Raw genomic sequence first — 19,253 nt, 5'->3', positions numbered from 1 at the left:
ATTGTCCAGTAAAAGAGTCCATGAAAAATGACAGCAACATGACAGCCAGCAAGTATTTTTAGGAGACTGAAATCCAGTGGAGGAATTGTATAAAAACTATCCATTCTATGTTTCATTCTAAGCTTCTGAGGAAAAACTAGGAATTTTTTTCTGTTCACTCTAAGACAGCTATTTAGATTCCAGACTACACCTTTGTGCCCACTGCTAATGTAATGTCTAACCCCTTCTCCTGTTCTGTTGCTGCAATATTCTAGATTTACCCTGTGTATTAATTCCAGATTTACCCTGTGTAATTAACAAATTACTACACTCTTAGTAGCTTAAAACAGCACACATTTATGACCTTACAGTTCTGGAGGTCAGAATCCTAAGTGGATTTCACAGCAGAGATGCATTCCTTCCGGTAGTTCTAGAGGACAATCTGTTCTCTCTCCTCTTCCAGCTTCTAGAAGCCACCTGTATTCCTTGGCTCCTGGCCCCTTCCCCCATCTGCAAAGCTAGCAGTGTAGCATCTTTGAATCTCTTCCTGACTCTGAACCTCCTGTTTCCCTTTTATAAGGAGCCCTGTGATTATCTTGGGCCCATCTGGATAATCTCTCCATCTCAAAATCCCTAACGTAATGATATCTGTGAAGTTCTTTTTGACAGTAAGGTAATGTATTCACAGATTCCAAGGACTGGAATCCTACTACACTCTAGGAGAAAGTATTAGCATTATTATCTCACACTGCATTTGGGAAAACTGAGCCTTCCAGAGGTTAAGTGATATGTCAAACCCGGGCCTTCGGCCTGCAATGCCCAGTGTAGTGCACTCTGGTGCTGACATTAGAACAGTGCTATTTGCACTCAACCAAAAGGGAGGAAAGAGGGAACCCTATCCTAAATCTGTTTGCTAAGTGTGTGAAACATCTTGTCAAAATGCAACAGCATTGCGTAGCTGTCTCATGTATTCATCCAGAAACCCCAGCCAGAAATGGACTTTAACACTTTCAAACAGTCATGTTAGAATTTTGGTGAAAAAAAATAACATTCGTCCTTTAAGAAGGAGGTGTGAAGAGGCTGTCCTTTCCAACGTCATATCCAAGCTCCTACTCAAGTCCTGTCCTTTTCTTCTGTCTCTGCATTTCCACTAGCTCCCCTCTCTTTCCTCCCCGGAGTGAGTGCTTCCCTAGAGAGGCCCTTCTCCTCTGTTGGTACTAGAGTATGCTCTTGGCTGGCAGTGACAGGTCACTGCTTGGGGGAAAAAAAGGAATGTCAGAGTCACCTTTTCAAGGTCCTTGAAAGATCCTACCAAATGAGGTCTGGGTCTTGGAGCTCTTGTGTGGTTGAAACCACAGAGCCATTTCTTGACAAAAGCTCTCAGCCCTCCAGATTTCAATTGTGAGAAAACTAGAGAGAAGGTAAATAGTGATAGAGAATCAGTCTTTAGAGGATGCTCTCCAGCATTTTCTTGGCTGAATGTCCACAGGAGCCATTTCCTCAACATTTTTCAGGATTGTCTTGTGTAATGATAATAAAAGGGTTAAGATTCTTAAAATTACATCTTAGAAAATGCTTTCTAAAAGAGGGCATAGAAGATGTTATTCATAACATTAAAATGTCTATCCCCCCGCCCCCACATTGGATTGTTAGCATCATACTCCCCCTTCCAATGTGATAGCTCCTTCTCCTGCACATTAAAGGAAATAATCCAAAGAATATTTAGTGGTAGAAATAGAATATGACCCCAGAGTAGCCCCAGATGCATCTGTCCAGAATCTCTTTGCAGATATTTTATAGTGACTTTGGACCAATGTAAGTACTGCACTCTTAAATCCTGATGTCTTGAACCGCCGGCCCCCCTCCACCCCAGAGAAGCTGTAACCTTGTGAGGGAAAAGGACCCTCATCTGATCTCAGAAGAACAACAACAGGAAACTCTCTGCTCACCCACTCCCCATTACCAAAATCCCAAAGGGGAGGATGATGTGTTTGCCTTTCAATCCCTAACCACCCCAGTCCCCAAAACTGCTCCGTTTAGAGAAGAAAGATTCACCCTCACGCAGTATGGTGCAGGATTTGGAGAATGATATATTAGGTTCATCTGCACAAAGCCTGGCCACCTCTGAGACCACTGGCATGTGCCCATGGCCTGTGGCATAGACTTTACCTTTTTGTGCATTTCCAAGGCACAAAAGAGAAACAATGGCCTTGTCACTCCCAAGGTATTATTCCCCAAGAATTGATCCTGCCTAGGTCCCTATCATGTCCTACCACAACTGGCAGTGTGACTTGGGATGTGTCCCTTAACTTCTCTGGACCTTAGGGGCTTTTGCTTTGTGGTTGTTGTATTTGGGAAGGGGGGTGGGGAGGCTTCTTGGTTTAGGGGGGTGGTTTTGTTTTTGTTTTTGTCTCCAAAACTAGAGACTTAGAGCAGATAACCTATAAGTTCTTTACAATCTGTACCCCTGGTTTTCTTATATGGTTTCTGTCTTCAAAAGTACTTGTGAAATCTGTTAACTGTTTCAGAAAATGCTATGAACAGGCATAGACACCTCCCCCCTCCTCCAAGGGTCTTAATAGGTCTTAAAGATCTGCCTATGATACTGAGAATTCAACAATAATAGAAAATAGTTGATAAAGGGTCATATAGGGAGAAGTATATTGTCCACTGGAGACATTTTTTTCCTATGCCTCTGCTTTATTTCTCCTCACTCAGAGCATCAGAGCTACCAAAACATTATTTAGTTAGAAGAATGTGCATTTCCAGGACAAAATCCTCAAGGTAGGTAAATCATACTTGAACAAATTCGGGTCGATATTACAAAATCCAAAGTGAGAAGCATGATAGGTTTCAGAACCCAGAAAAGAGAGATACCTTGTTCCTCTCAATGTTGACAACATGCATGATATCCCAGGGAATTCCCTGAATTTTTCCATAGAACTGAATTGGATCCAGACCCTGTCTTTGGTTTTGGGGAATATGCTTTGCAGTTGACACTCTGGAGAGCAGTTTAGTCCTTTGGGATCTTTTGTATCTATTTGAAATATAGGAATTTTTGGTTCTTCTGGTGGTAGTTACTTATAAATAGCTCCATGATATAATTCTAAATTGGAGTGGAGATTTGATGACAAAGTATGCAATTGTCCCAGGAGTGGTAAGAGACTATTTCATTTCTTCTCTTAGAAGGAATTTTTCAAAACATATTTGCTTCTCACTTCCCAGTTGCAATTAATGCCACACTTAAGAGAGCTTAAATACCACCTTTCATTGTAAGTTATGTGCCAGTTGGACATAATTGTGACTTTGGATGCTTATTAGATCATTTGAGGAATCTCAGCCTCCTTCATTCATTTCTTTGTCTCCTAAAGAAGGCAAATTATTTTACAGATGGTTTATAATTGAACTGAAACTCATGTTTAATGCCATTTGTGCAGTTCTTACTGACATATTCTGCCTTTCTGTGCTTTGAAATGTAACTGTCTTGTCAGCCCAGCACCCAAGGGCTGTCCAAGTTATGAAGCTGTTTGCTACCAGACAAAAAGATGACCAAGAATTCTACCAGTCACAAAGAAAGCTGGATTAGCATACACTGTCATAAGGAAGACCTGTCAGTTTGCTTTTCCTCTTTGAATTCCAAAAATAATACGTCAAAGACTGATGAGAAATATTTCTAAAATATTCTACCACACTACAGAAATCTTTCGTACTCTGTACATGTTGGAATCAGTCAAGAAATTCTACCTCTAGAAGATTTTCTCTAAATTATTATTTTTCCTGTGGTCAGTTTTCCTGCCAACTTCATGTTTCATAGCTGCTCAGTTTTAATACAATGTCTGCCACACGGTAGGTGTTCAGTAAATGTTAATTAATGAAAAACAGCAACAAAAAGTATAAACACTAAGCCAAACAGGAGTACAGTACCTACACATTCTTTTTTCACCTTGAACCCAAGAGTCATTAAATAATAAGTGTGATCCCCAGTTGATCTTTGCTTTGATAATTCTTAACTGCTTCTTTAAAACAGAGGCCTCAACTCCTGAATCCAGCTAATGCTGGGTGGGAAGGGAAAACAGTCTAGGCAAGGGCAAGAGGAAAATGGTGGTCTTTGATAGAATTGATGGAAATTGTGTCTTGATGCATTCCCATTATGACCACTGTCTCCACCCCAGAGATTCAGCTGTGCCTAGAGTCACCATAACAGTATTCAGCTGGCATTCTACTGCTCTTTCCATTGGTCTTTCCTGATAAACTGCTTTTACTCAGCAAAACTCTTCAGCAGACAGATTACTGCGTGGAATGAAACATGACAAGAAATTAAAAATCTTTTAAGGCACTGCGTGTCTTTCTCTAGTGATATATACATTAAAAATTAATAGTAATGATCCTGTGGAGTGCCTGGGTGGCTCAGTCAGTTAAGCGTTTGCCTTTGGCTCAGGTCAGGATCTCACAGTTCGTGGGTTCAAGCCCCACATCAGGCTCTGTGCTGACAGCTCAGAGCCTGGAGCCACTTCGGATTCTGTGTCTCCCTCTCTCTCTGCTTCTCTCTCTGCCTCTCCCTCTCTCTCTCTGTCTCTCTCTCTCTCTCTCTCAAAAATAAACATTAAACATTTTTAATAAAAATAATAATAATGATCCTGCATATTAGCTATGATCTGAAACATGGCTTCCATATCATGTATTTTGGGGGAAAAAAAGATTAACTTTGTTCCTATTTGTCTTGGCTAATAGAATACTGATGACTAAGAAACTTTCTCCAGATCTCAATAGTTGTGCTTTCAAGAGGAGGTGAGGGAGGAGGATGTACATCCTTCCTGCGTAGCTGTGTGTATATTCATTGTGAGTTGTGTGATTTCGCTACACCGGGGAGTGGCAATACTGTTCCCAATATTGTCATATTATCTTTGGTTCATGCTTTTGAATATATCCAGAGGGCAAGACAATGAAAGTAAAGATTTGAAATCCATACCATAGAACAAGGGTTGGAAATAGATTCTATTTAGCCCAGAAAAGGGAAGATTTAAAGGGGTTTGCTGACTGCCCTCAAATACTTGAAGAACTAAAACTATCTTGGCCCCAGATAGTAATGCTACAATTGATGAGTAAAGATCCCAAAGAGGAATATCCAGAGCAATATAAACAGTAACTATAAACTGGAGAGGGGCTGCCCAGAGGCAATGAGTTCTTCCACCCAGGATATCTCAAGGGGAAGCATGATGATTGCTCCTTAGACGTTACTGAAAGAAGCGTCTTCCTCTAAGACTCCTGTAATCTAAGATAACATCAGGTAACATAGATGACCTAGAGGCAACTGACCAAACATTTGTACTATGTGCCCATGGGGAAGGGCATACAGGGGCACTGTTGTTTAGGCCTGCTGGGATCAGGTGGAAAACACTCTCTCTCTTGTAATTCATTTGGAAAGTTTTCACAACAAGGTAAGAAATTTTTTTAGACTCTCCTTAGAGAACATGAGCCCAGCTGAAGAGTATGGGAGGCCATTGGTGGGGGAAAAAAGACAGAGATGGAATGGTTGGATATTAAATAAGCTTGCCTGAAGAGAGGGCATAGTTCAAGAGTGAGAGAAGTCAAGGAAAATTGGGTCATCAATATAATGGACCCACATAAAAGGATAGAAAAGCAATAACTATTTTAGTGTCAAGTTGTTGATTGTATGAATGACCACAGCTACTCACAGCCCCCACCCCACAGAATGGTGCCATCACCAACTCAGTACTGAGAATAGGAAAGGTGAGTACGATTCATGATGGCTTGGGTATGGTCCCTGCGATCTGGATTCAGTATACATCTCTTCCTTGGTTTTCAGATGATGACCTGGAGGTTCAATATACTCTGGAATTCATTTTACTATGTATATCCTTTCCCTTAATTTTTAAAGCAACAAGTATTTTCAATATAATGAATTGATTGCTACCACCTGGTGAAAAATACATTTCCAAGCAAATTCTTGTTAATGAAAAATCTTTTACTGACATAAATATGGCCTTCTCTTCCTAAATGAAGCCCATGTCAGTTTGTGGTGCTGTATTTCAAAATTTTTCCATTAAACTAAAAGAGTTCCCCCTTGAGACAATTATAGAATCAGAATCATTTCTTATTTAACATTTTTGAGCCAAGAAATGACCACGTACGTCAAATCACCGAAATTATATGAAGTTTAGGTTGAAGAAATTTTAATATATTGTGATTGGGAACACAACACCTTAACTCCATAGATAGCAATTCCTTTTCTCTGGGATCTTTTTATACTTCTTAAAAAGAAAATTCCCCAAGGATAAGAGTAAAGCCCAAAAAGCTAATTTTAATATTGTAAATTCAGAAACTAAAATGAGACTGACTCTTGGCAGTTTCAACTGAAACTAGCCAATCCCCTTATTCTGAGCTTTGCAAATAGGATCGTGTTATACGCGCATGCACGCGCGCGTGCACACACACACACACACGCACACACTTGAGTTCTTTTGGCTTGAACATGTCCACAATAGTATTTTGATAGGCTAAGGGTATGTTCAACACGAGAAGCATGCTGACATACTCAAACCAGAAAAGTATCCCTAGGAACATCCTCTGGCCACAAAAACAAAATTATTTTTTCAATGAAAAGATGGTTGCTTGGTGTTTTTGGACATAGAATATTACCATTGTACCGTGTCTATTTCTTAAATTATTATTGTCAAACTGTGTTCTAAGAAGGCCCCAATTGATAAAATATCTGTCTCTGACCAGACCACCCTGCTGCATAGAACCAGCTCTTGTTTGACAAAAGAGAAAGGAGTGATTTTAGCAATTTAGAGAAACTATCTAATAAGCGCTTCTAAAACCAGGTCGGATAATCGATAAGTCTTTATTTAATATAATAGTGACCTTCATGCCTTACCCAAGTATCTGAAAATAAAGACATTTTTGCCACCAACGCACCTTACCACTGCCCCAGTTTGTTTATTATTAGACAACCAGAGATGTCCAAGTGGCATTGCTGGGGTCTGATCTTAATTCGGAAACAAAGGTAAGGCTCCTTCCCTGATTACTTGCTCAGCCCTATCTTCCTATCCTATTCAAGAGCAGGTCTTGTGTGCTAGTACACAAGAAAAATCATCTCGTCCATTCAGAAATGGAAATATATACATAAGAGAGAAAAGGGAAAAATATGGAAAAGCAAAGAGTGGGTAAAAAAAATCATCATTTCCTAAACAAAAACCCTTTAAGAGGTCATTGTTACACAGGTAGTAACTTCCTTCCAAGGTAGCCAAAAGGGGTAAAGTGTTACTCTTGGTCATCAATGGGTAAAATCTACCTCTAAAGTTTCTAAATTCAACTCTAAAATATTGACTTAAAAGGGAACCTTCCAAGATACTGTCTCTACCACTGAGAATTGGGAGAAGTGAAAGCAATTGTCTGTGATATTTGAGGTGTCCCGTGCTCTTGAGTCCTGGCTGCTGAGAGTGCCCTCCTAGCCCCAAGCCACGTTGGTTTTGTAAATGCCTCGTGGCACCTGCGGGATGGATGAGGCTTTGTGCACACGCACTGGTAAGGCAGGTCTTGGGGAACCGTGCACGGGCAGGTACCAGATTTCTGATCTCTAGTTTGCGTTGATCTTACATTTAGACACAGATTCAGAAGAACAGACACTCCCTTTTCCAGTGCCTTCGGAAAGATTGCCGCTCCGTAGAATGAGTCCTTTCTCCTCCACCCTTAATCTACAACCCAGCTTTCCCGGGAGATCCTACTTTGATTTCCGACCCTCACCCCACCAGCTGAGCTTGCATTCCTCTTTGCAGTCTCTCAATGCACCGGGTGAGCTGAGCTCGTCTGATCTTTCCCCTTGATCTCCCTGTGCCTTGATGGCATCTTCCGAATACCTGTTTTGTTCTTGCCATTCATGTGCATGGAGAGGGCAATGAGCTAGTCTCTATGTCTGTGGCCTGCTTCCGGTCTGAGGAGCATTTGGATGCTGGAGCTTTGTGGCGTTCTTGTTTGTGTGGTGTAAGGCCCAACCATCGAGCTGTGGTCAATGTACAATGGCATTGGACAGTGACGAGCGAAATGGTTCTTTTTGCACAAGCTGGTACCGCCACGGATAACCCGCTCCGTCATCACATGCAGTGGCATCGCACGGCATAGGCTGGCTGAGTGGAGGCTGTGGCCTTCGTTTGGAGATTTGCAACCCTGCTGTATCCAGGAAACCAGCTGTGTCTGGGAGACTGGATCAGTGCATCCAGCTCATAGTGGTCTGATTAAACATAGACTCAAGAGATCTTTATTGGAAAAATAAAGTAAAAACACACCAACAACAGAATGCATCCTACAAAGCGGGCAAACCAGAGAGCAGAAAGTGAAAGTATTTTCTGCAAAAGCCTGTGCTCACTGGTAGGACGGTCTGGCTCGTGGCTGATTTTTTTTCCCTAGCGAAGGGGAGGGATCATCACTAGCCAAATTAGAAACCCTTAACTGGCCTAAGGCCCAAAGATCCAAGTCATGGAAAAAGGCTGGCTTCCCCCAAGTTTCCTACAGCCAAGCAGGTTGTGACAGGGCTTCAGGCTGATGTCAGGGAAGCTAGACATGCGTTACTGTGCAATCAACTCTGTCTAGCAAATAGAACCCGAAAACATCTAAGATGCAGACCTATTTGATCTCTTCAGGACTATATTGTAATCGTGGATACACGTGGTGCACATTTCACATTTCCAAAGGTTTCTTTTGTTTTTTATTTTCTTCTTTTTGCTCATCCCACATCCCGGAATGAAGAAGGCCACAGCATGACAGTGCAAAAAGGATGCAGGGACTTCAAGCTCCCTTTAAAACGACCTTTTTCTTTGTGCTTTTATGTTTCTTATTGTTTTTCTGTGCACTACTGGCTTTCAAGACATGCTTTGTTATGGAACTCTTTTCACCTGTGTCCAATGTACTGAAATATTGTTGTAGTCTTTGTAACACGTACTGTCTCAAGAATAAAATGAAATGTGGATTTGGAGAGATGTGATGGCTGTATTTCACAGCATTGTGCTCATTGTATCGTTGAATCTTAAATGTATGGTGGTATGTTTTAAATAGTGTAAAAAGATTTCAGAGAACTTGTTTTGAAAAAGACTTGCACAAGGCATGATTCATTTAAAATTTTCAAAAGCCCTATTTAGATTCTACAGATTTATTTCCAAAGTGGGATAGGCAATTCAGCTTTAATCAAACCCCTGTGGTCAGTACTCACTATGCTCTAACCCATGAATAGGAATTAAGTGATAATTGGTGGAAATTAAACATAAAAATCATCCATGAGTTGGGAGAAGATGATTCTTTTGTCTGTGAACTCATCCCATAGTAAAATAAAGTAACCAAAAGTAAGGTCATAACCTTTCAATTTTGTGTTTTAACTTAATCATTAGTCCTTTTTTTATGGTAAGTTGCTATCTTAATTCTAAAATTATTTGAATTCAGTGTATTATCATTTGATTGTTTTAGAAATTACTTTATAAGGGTCTTACTGACTTAAAAAAATTAAATGATCCTTTCTAGGGGATACCCTAGTGCTCCTCAAAAATGCATTTCCCAGCTCAGTCCCCAACATGACTTGAAACTATAGTTTATATACCTTTGAACATTTTAAGACTAGACTGCTTCCTCCCCCCAACCCAGTTTCTCATGGAGTAGCTAGGGGGTATCCAAATCTTCTAAGATTTGGAGGGGGTGAAAAAGTTCCACAGGTGATTCTAATATGTCTCTGAGACCATCTTACCTCCACCAGGGCCCCCTCCCCTCCCTTCGGTAAGAAGAACTGATATAACAAAATGATCTGAGAAGGGGATGAAGTAATTTGTTTTACTACATTTAATGCGTGTCATTATTAACAATTATCAGATGCTTTTATTAACATACACGTTACATTCCATGTTCATTTATACATATATGTGTCATTTAACTTGGGCCCAAGTCACGACAAAGGCCTTCCTGTATCACCAGAGTTAGAAGTGCATGGACAAGTAATATAGAACAGAGTTTTATCAAGATCTGTTGGTTTCTCCATTTCAATTGGGTGAATTTTTCTCATTTTTATTTTGTATTTTATTTTGTTTAGCTTCCCTCCCACCCCACATTTTTCTCATTTTAAACAGTAAGCCTTCTTAATATGGAAATTTTAGTGGAAAAGGTTGAGCGTGGGGAGATGATAAACATTTAAGCTGTATAGTTTAGCATCAGTTGGAGGAGGATTTGTTAAATGGAAAAAAGAAAGATGTACTTTTCGTTTTGAAAGAGCAAGAGAAGCAGTTTTTATCCAGAAAACTAAACAAAACAAATATAAAAAGGGCTTTGGTTTTTCATGAATCAGGCCTCTGGTGACTCTTTTCAGCTGGTGCTTTTTCGTTGTATACAAATAATTTTTATCAACCTGGTTGCTGTTTCATAGCTTTGATGTGTAGTATCTCTTTATAGGATGCAATTTTGAGACACAATCTGCACCTTACTCTCAATTAGGCAAGTACACCTACTGTGATTGTCATCTTTTACTTTTGTGGTTGGCATGCTCAATCTCCTTCAGCAAATAAATGGCGGCAGCTTATTTTATGTCAATAAAATTGTCTAATTGTCATTAAAATCCTATTATAAGTTTCTCAAATACTTGGAAAAATGTATTTTTAAATCTTATACCTAGAAGAAGGTTACATTCCCCCCCATTTTTCTTAAACACCAATGCACTCTTTATGAGCGCTCACGTGGGTAAAGGTACCAGTCAGACCAACTGTTGTAATGTTTGCAGTGTCCTAAATTGAGTCCTTTTTTGGTATTAGCCTATCAAAAGAGACCTGTTTTCTTATCAATGTCAATTTTGCTTCCTATTTCTCTCTCCCATGCCTTTCACTTGGAATGACAACAGTTGACATTAAAAAGCTGTTGGCAGGTATGGAATAACCTTATTCTGTTACAAATAGCAAAGACCAAAGTGCATGTGAGGTGGCTCACAGGTTCAGTAAATCAGCAATGACATCTCTCCAGAGTGTGTTATTGGTAGGCGGCATTTAGAACTCGAGTCATAATGATGTGTTCAAAGATGTCATTCTGTGTTCACCCAATGTCCAAAATACCTGCTGCTCCAGCAAAATAGTTTACACTTTAGGGTCAGGAGTAACATGCAAACTGTTATTTTTAAGGTACAAAGAAAGCAACCTGTCTTAAGTCCGAGTCACAGTCACTCATGAACATCAGCTCATGTTGCCGACAGCTTCGCAGCCTTTAAGCTTCCAATACCGCTTAAGGAAGTTTTCAAAATGACTAGACTTCAGCACTTCTGCCGAAGGGATATTTGCTGGTTTCACTCAGTGTGTTTTATCCCTCCTCCATCTAGGACTGTAGATCCTAGCCTCCCCGCCTCAGGGTTACACAGGCATCTTAGCGCACCCTCTCCCTTTATGTCTCTGGTGTACTATTGTCCCAGTCACCGGGTGAAGGGACTTGCACCTTCCAAAATCGATGCCACCTCACTCCCGGATCACCTGGTTGGGAGTGCAGTCTGAGTCAGGTAACCCCTGCTGAATCGGTCTTGTGTCCTCCGTCTGCTTCTGGGTGCAGACAGTGCCACCTCCCAGGACGTGCCCCCGGTCTGCTCACTCAGGGCCCCCTCTGGCCCCGGAAGCCTCCTTCCTGCATGGCAGCATGAAAACGGGACACGACACTCCTCACCCGCGCAGGAGCGTGTTGCGGCGTAGAGCTCGCTGGGTCTACCTTAGTAACCGCACTCCCTTCTCTTGTTCCCAGTGGCCTGGTTTGCTTTCGACCCCGGCTCGGCACACTCTGACATCATCTTCTCCAATGACAACCTGACTGTGACCTGCAGCAGCTACGATGACCGGGTGGTGCTGGGGAAGACCGGCTTCTCCAAGGGTGTCCACTACTGGGAGCTAACTGTAGACCGCTATGACAACCACCCTGACCCTGCCTTCGGCGTGGCTCGCATCGACGTGATGAAGGATGTGATGTTAGGAAAGGACGACAAAGCTTGGGCAATGTATGTGGACAATAACCGGAGCTGGTTCATGCACAACAACTCGCACACCAACAGGTACCCAGCGGCCCCCAAACCGAGCCTTCTTCACGTTGGCTTCTGGTCAAAAACGAGAGCCCAGGCTCAAAGTCCTGTTAAAGAGATGACATTAAGGGAGCCAGGCAGGTGGTCTTCAGTGGGTAGCATGGGAATTCTACCACTCTCCATCTCAGTGTTTATTTGTTTATTTTATGTATGTGTGTGTGTATATATATATATACACACACATATACATATACATATACATGTATATATACACACATACATACATACATACATATATACATATATATGTGTGTGTATATATACACATATATATGTATATATGTATGTATGTATGTGTGTATACACACACACACACACACACACACACACATATATGATGTTTTGCATAATGCCAGAGACATGAGCACTTTCCTAGGCCTTTCACTGTTCTATTCCACCATGGCTGGAAACTAAGGATTCCAATGCGTATCCATTTCAGGAAAACATCCCAGGATTCTAAAATCCCGAGCTACAACTTCCCAGGAAAGTCATTGAGTTTTTCTGAACCTTCATCTCCAAATCCACCAAATTAGGATAATAGTATTTTTTCATGTGGGAGTGTTCTCAAGATTAAGTGAGATAGATATGGGGAAATGCGTCACATCAGAGGCATCTGAAAACAGAAGCCATTGTTCTTCTTGTTATGATTATTATTACTACCACTGCCCAGAATAGAAGCCATTCATTAAACTAAATCTTATGGATGTCAGTTTGGGTAACTTGAGAACCTTTAGCACCTACTCCTTTGGGTAGGACTCTCTTATTATTGTATAAATTTGATTTGTTTGCTGGGGAAAGAGAACATAGAAATCTCCTTAGGTTTGCCTCTAACAGCAAATCATAAGCAATTATAATTTAATCTATGCTGCACATTTTCCCCCTACACTTCCTTTATCATTTGGTTTGTGTAAGTAGAGAGGTGTCTTTCATGGATCCTCATCCACCTTATTCTCAAAGATTTCCCTGAGATACGCTCTCACTGGTGTTTCAAGGAAAAAAATATAGAGTTCTATTCAGTCAGATCAAAAGGAAAGCGAGTCTGGCAGTGGTAGGCTGGTGGGCTCCACAGTCTCACCTTTTTCTGGATACATCATCTCTGCTGTTTCTCCAGCCAGTAGGATTCTTAGGACCTCCACTTCCTACTCCCTTGGACTTTTTCTATACACCTCCACTCAGGTGTGCGTTGTCCACTACCGCTGAAAGTGAACATACATGTCCTTGCAGCCTGATATCAAATCCTTCTAGATGTAGATGAGCGGTCACCTTTGGTGATTTGCACGTGGGGGAGCCTTCAGTCACTAGATTCCTGATGCCATTCCCCGAGGTAGCACACTTACTTTTCCCTTCTAGCTTCTTTATTTTGGAGTGAAGGAGTAAAGAATAACACAAGTGTCACACTATGCAAAAAAAAAAAGTTCTTGAAGCTGAACACGTCTGCTTGCGTGCAGACTGCACGTCGCCTGTGCTGTCATTGTTGAAGCTGTGATTAACAAGATGCAACGTACAAGCCTGTCTTTTAACCGCTATGTACAGTCTGTATTCTGCATGCCGGGGCGGGGGGGGGGGGGGAGGAACAACACTTACCAATTTGTATGCTCTACTGAGATCAGGGTGAAGCTCAATATTGCTAGACCTCAAAGAGTTGGGAAGTGGCCGGTAAGACAAATCTGGTCATCCGTGTTAATGACTTTTGAGAAACCACCAACTGAAGCATAAGACATACTTTGTTTTAAAATGACATTTCAGTGCAGGTTCTTGAAAACCACTCCATCTTCTACAATATAATTGTTTCACTTTGCAGGGAAGAATCCTCTTCGATGTTGTCATTTTATGGACAGCCTTCTCAATTCAAACTCAACAGGCCAAAAATTAACATCTTTCCGGAATGAGTTTTTCTATTTAATGAGTAGCATAAGGCCCCAAATCCAATTTTTCATGCATATGCTTTAGATTTAGCTTAAGTGCCTCTTTATTTTGACTTTCAAATTAAGTCATTTTGGAGTTGATGTTCAAGCCACACCATTTGTGCAAAGTACATAGCACAGCTGTAGGCAGAGCTCTGATAGCCCAAAGCCTACTTTGTTTTTTCTTGCACTTTACCGATTTGTTTTCTGCTGCTGTGGTTCAGTGGTAGAGACCTTCTGAGAAAGAGTTCACCCTCAGCAACAGCAGAGCAGTGTGGTTGACTCTATGTTCTCAACAGGGGGCGCTATCTCCCACCAAGGGAGTGAAAATTAGTGTGGGGGTTGGGGGCAAGCAAAACATGTTACTCTTTTCATTCACAAAGCACAGATATATACACAACACATAAACATATGCAGCATATCTGTGATATGAAAATTTTATGTGAGGAGGGGTGATTAAGGAAAAAAGGTATTTGAAGATGCTCCTCGGATGTGGGGAACGATACTCTTAAACAGGCCGAGAAACACTGGTTAATCAAAAGGGTTTGTACATTTAGCACAAAAAGGGGAGCTTCTAGAATGATGACACGTGATGTTTTTTTTTTCTCACAGAACTGAGGGAGGAATCACCAAGGGGGCCACCATCGGGGTGCTCCTCGACTTAAATCGGAAAACCTTGACATTTTTTATCAACGACGAACAGCAGGGGCCTATAGCCTTCGAGAACGTGGAAGGCCTGTTCTTCCCGGCCGTCAGCCTGAACAGGAACGTGCAGGTAAGCACCGCGCCCCCGGGTGTCACCTCGGCTTCCGCTCGCTCCGCTTCAAAGGCTGCCCGCGGGCAGTACCTTGATCCCCGAGACAGGGAAGCCAACCGTGTAAGGCCCAGACCAAGACACGGAGGAAAGGAGAGGGGAAAGGGATCAACGGTGACAACTGAGATGATTCCAGATCAGCATCAGCCCCTTCGTTAAGCTTGGACGCAGTCTAATGAACAGCGAATTGGAACTCTGTTCATGGTTTGCTATTGATCGTCCCCGAGGCCTAGATTCATCCCTAGTAGGAACGAAACCCCTGAACCAGCTGGAATGAAAACAGATGGAATGACTTATGCAGAGCGCCAGAAGCACCCCAGAAGTGAAGGTGTGAGACTGAAGTTTTAGCACCATTATCAGAAATCCTGAACATCTTCTCTGCACTCTTACTCGGTTCTATTAGGTGCCACAGGGATAGAAAACAATCCCTGCCTGTGGGCCACTTACTTAGGATTTACTGCAAATGGCAAAAACTACAGGTTCTTCTCATGCATTCACTCAACAAACACCTACTGGGTGCCTTTAATACGTAAGGCACCATTATTATAATTACTGTAAGTATTGTTGTTTATCAGTGAAAACAAAACATGCAAAATTGTGCCCTCATAGAGTTACAGGAGATAGGGTTAGTGTTAGAAGGCAGTAAGTGCGAGGGAGACAAGGCCAAGGGCAGGGCGAGGGGGTGGAGAGTGCTGGGGTTGGACGGGCGGGCAGCTGCAGTCTGAGGGTAGGTCTTATTGCTGTGGCAGGTGAGCTGAGCCTTGGAGGGGGGTGGGGAGCGAGCCGTGTGGAGGTTTCCTGGCAGAGGGAGCAACCAGGACAAAGTTTCTAAGGTATGAGGGGCCTCACAGGGGCAAGGTGGGACCAAGGGGCCACGGCTGGGGCAAAGATCAGAGAGCCGTGGGGTGCCCTGAGGGGCTGCCCCTGCCCTTCTCACCTGGAGCTCTCATTATCAGCTGTGCACCTCATTCAGCAGACGGCTGCCTTAAGATACATAGGCCTTGGGAATCAAAATACTGCAGGTGATTTTTGCTCTGTTCAGAACTGCAGTCTCGGGAACTATTAAAACAACAAAAAAAACATTGTCGTTTATCAGTGTGTGCAGTAAAAGTGATTGTAACCCAGTGACCTCTGCCCTTCTCTCTTCCTGCGACTAGACCAGGTTTTCTGGGAGGCTGAAATCTAATCTCTCAGAGGTCAGCCTCTACCTTGGAAGGAAGAAAACCATAAATTGCCCTAGAAGTGAGTCTTAGAAAAACCTCCTTCGAAGTTTTCCACATTTTCAGCTGTTTCCCCTTCCCAGGAGTATGGCACTCAATGCTCTTCAGCGGTTTCCGGGATGTTCTGAGTATCTGGAGAAAGACTCTTGGGCTGGGGGAGACAGGGACGAGAAGGGGAGGGATGACAGCCCCGCATGGAACAGTTCCAGCCTCATCCGTGCAGCTTCCCACTGAAGTGCAAGGCTGCACGGAACCAGGGAAACCGTATAAGTGCCCATGTTTCTTCTTACCTGGCAATCACCTGTTCGTTCCCCATACAAAAGGCTTATCCTCCTGGGAGTGACTAGTGGACAAGTGGTAAGGGAAGGGTTGTCTGCTCACCTGTTCTCTATCCATGGACTTGGCAGTGTCACTGCGTCCTCGCCAACAGGCTTTGCTACCTGCAGATCAATGCCTGTGTCTTCGGTCATAAGGAACACGGTCTTCCCAGGATCCTTAAAAGAGGCAGATGGATGAGAACCATATTATCAAGTGTCTCCAGGATTTGGGAGCCCACCATGGTGGCCAGGCTCCTCGCACAGGCAGAATTCTACTAGAATTCTCTTTAACGTCTACTAGAATAGACGTTAAAGGAAGCCAACAGGGCCCCTGTTGAATTAGGAACACATGCCCTGTGCCCTGGGGAGGGGCATGCCGGGAGGGTTCCCGCGGTGCCTCCAGGACTCACAGTCTCGTCCCCCAGGTCACGCTTCACACCGGGCTCCCAGTCCCCGACTTCTACTCCAGCAGAGCATCAATAGCCTAAGGACGACGGGCCGGGCCGTCCTCACCTCTGCCTGAGAGAGCGACAGCAAGAGCTCAGCCAGCATGCAGAGGGAGCACTCCGGAAGCAGAGGGGGAGGAGGAGAGAAAAGCTGGACCCCCGTGTCTTCACACCCCACAGCTCCACCCCTTCTTTTCCAACCCCCCTCCTGCTCTGATGCCTGCCGTCACTTCCGTCTCCAGCAACAAAGGACCTAGACAGCCCACCGTGTCACTTAGTTTCCACTCCCAGATTTTGCTTTCATTTAACTTAAGTTTCTTTTAATGTAGGTGAGTTCTATTTTGTTTCTTTTCTGATCATGTTATTGGTGACTTACTGAACTGGTACCACCGAGAGAATATTCTCCTGATGACCTTTTTCTTAAGCTTTCTGACAAAGAGGTTGTAAAGAGAGGCGGGGAAGAATGAGTTGAATTTGGAGCTTGCAGTTTACCTCCTACAAGGTTCTTGCCCTGTTATCTCTCATGCAGAGTTAACCCTGCATAGCTAGTCTTTGAGAGATGGGCAGAACAAATGCAGCATTGAGAGGTTATACTATCCATCAAAGCACAAAAATATTAGCCATAGGGCTACACAGAGGTTCACAGCACGTAGGATGATTAGGATAGGCCAGAAACCCTGGTCATCGAGTCAAACTAGAAAGTCTCTAGACACAGGCAGACCAGGAGATTTATGATTTGGTTCATTTATTTAATACAAGTTTTTAATTGAGAACCTACTATGGACCAGGCACTGTTCTAGACACTGGAGACACAGTGGTGAATACACAGGTGTGGTTACTGCCCTTCTGGGGCTTATATTCTCATAGGAAAGCAAACTGAAAATAAAACAATTACAAAATTGTTATAAGTACTAGAAAGGGAATAAACAAGGGACAAAGAGGCTCATTGGCAAGATCTCTCAGATCCTCAAGAGCGATGCTAAAAATCTACACATTCTGGCCATAGCGGCAGAAACATACCAACTCGATGCCTTTTCAACAACGCTATTTTAATTATGGTACCTGCTGCCATTCATCACAGAGCCCTTCTTTGACAGAAATGACGTCAGCATTCTTATTTGTTAATGCTGCAATGACACTAAGCCTTAAAAATAAATGTGAAACAAAAGCAACCAGAGAGAGACCCCATTTTCAGTAATGGGGGATCTGAAGTTGCAGTCCACAGCACCCCCATTCTCAGGATCAACACGCTTGTCTCCATGTGTACCTGTGCCTGTCACAAATGACCAATCCGTCCACTCTGCTGCCATGCACAACCCAGCTCTCTGGAGTAGTTCAAACAATGTGTGGAAGAAAAATGCGATTGTGCGTCATGGCTGTGACTGAGAGCAGAACAATAATTCTCATTACTTCTCTAGAGAGATAGACTCACACAGGTTACCTTTCAGATTCTTTAGTTTGACATGAAGTTTTAGAAAACGGAGAACAGGGAAAGAGGTCCTGATCCGTTGCCTAAGCATTTGCCAGTGAGCCAAGAAATTCACCATGAAAAAACAAGAATAACAAATAGAAGAGGTAAGGTGGGAAGGCTAACAAACTAAAGTTTTGGCAAAAAATAATATATGTAAATGGCTGATTATTTCCTTTCATGCTTTATTTAGGTCATTTCTATCAGTTACAGTGTTTTTCTAGTTAAGCGTACCTAATTTATTGAATGGGTGCTATCCTGTTTACATCCATCTTGGTTTCTTGGCTACAGAAAAACTCTGTTGCAGGGCAACACTAGTTCGATATTTGATTTACTCTCCAATGAGACTCGAAGGCTGGGCCGCTGTAGACTCATAATTACTCTTGTTCTTTATTAAATTCATCTTGCTAATTAGATTTCTAGTGACTTGTAACACGTAGTTTACACAGAATAGCCATTGTAGATGCATACAGCTACTGTACTAGAAAAAAATGGATATTTCTGGTGTGCCAATAAAAGATTTTTATGAGGGAAGATCACACGTCTCTTCAGAATGTCATGGTTTTTACCTAGTTGGGATGACAATTCACCTTTGTTGGAATGATATTTCTCCAGCCGAGTGTAATTACAAAGTCCCCCGAGCTCTTGAAAATATTTGCTCTTCATCTGATTTCCTTGGGAGCCCTGGCACTGTCTCCTGGTGATACCCACCTCCTGAATCTTAATTTGGTGTGAAACATTTGGAACTTAGATGCTGTTTGGGTCTGCCTCCAAATATCAGGGACTTACTTTTACAAGCCTGCTCCTGAGAAAGGCCATAAACGTGTATTGCAAAATACAGTGTCACTGACTTTTTCAAACCGGTGCCTCCAACATTGCTTTGACTGGCTGAACCATACAGTTGTTTTTAAATAATCACAACAGTATTGTTGTCATTACCCTTTTAAAATGAACTGTTTTTTCCGAGGTGGTCGGTGGCCGGGGGGGGGGGGGGGGGGGGGGGGGGGG

The 19,253-nt window shown here is 42.6% G+C and overlaps 1 protein-coding gene across 9 annotated transcripts in view; it reads left to right on the top strand.

Annotated features, from left to right (window-relative positions):
• TRIM9 (tripartite motif containing 9) overlaps positions 1-18,784 on the top strand; it is a 112,381-nt gene extending 93,597 nt beyond the window's left edge. For 2 of the 9 annotated variants that reach the window (XM_040477118.1, XM_040477117.1), the window contains exons 8-13: positions 7,606-7,794; positions 10,426-10,467; positions 10,868-10,891; positions 11,746-12,049; positions 14,593-14,755; positions 16,757-18,784. In XM_040477118.1, coding sequence (XP_040333052.1) covers positions 7,606-7,794; positions 10,426-10,467; positions 10,868-10,891; positions 11,746-12,049; positions 14,593-14,755; positions 16,757-16,819 — 785 coding nt within the window. In that variant the 3' untranslated portion in view covers positions 16,820-18,784. The remainder of the gene's footprint in view (positions 1-7,605; positions 7,795-10,425; positions 10,468-10,867; positions 10,892-11,745; positions 12,050-14,592; positions 14,756-16,756) is intronic. The other 7 variants (XM_040477124.1, XM_040477123.1, XM_040477119.1 and 4 more) reach the window with 6 other exon arrangements.
• The last annotated feature ends 469 nt before the right edge of the window (positions 18,785-19,253 follow it).

The sequence above is a fragment of the Herpailurus yagouaroundi genome, unplaced genomic scaffold (genome assembly GCF_014898765.1).
Source record: "Herpailurus yagouaroundi ecotype Mexico unplaced genomic scaffold, PumYag 141, whole genome shotgun sequence".
In the NCBI taxonomy this organism is placed as follows: domain Eukaryota; kingdom Metazoa; phylum Chordata; class Mammalia; order Carnivora; family Felidae; genus Herpailurus; species Herpailurus yagouaroundi.
This window is presented reverse-complemented; position numbering and strand designations above follow the sequence as displayed.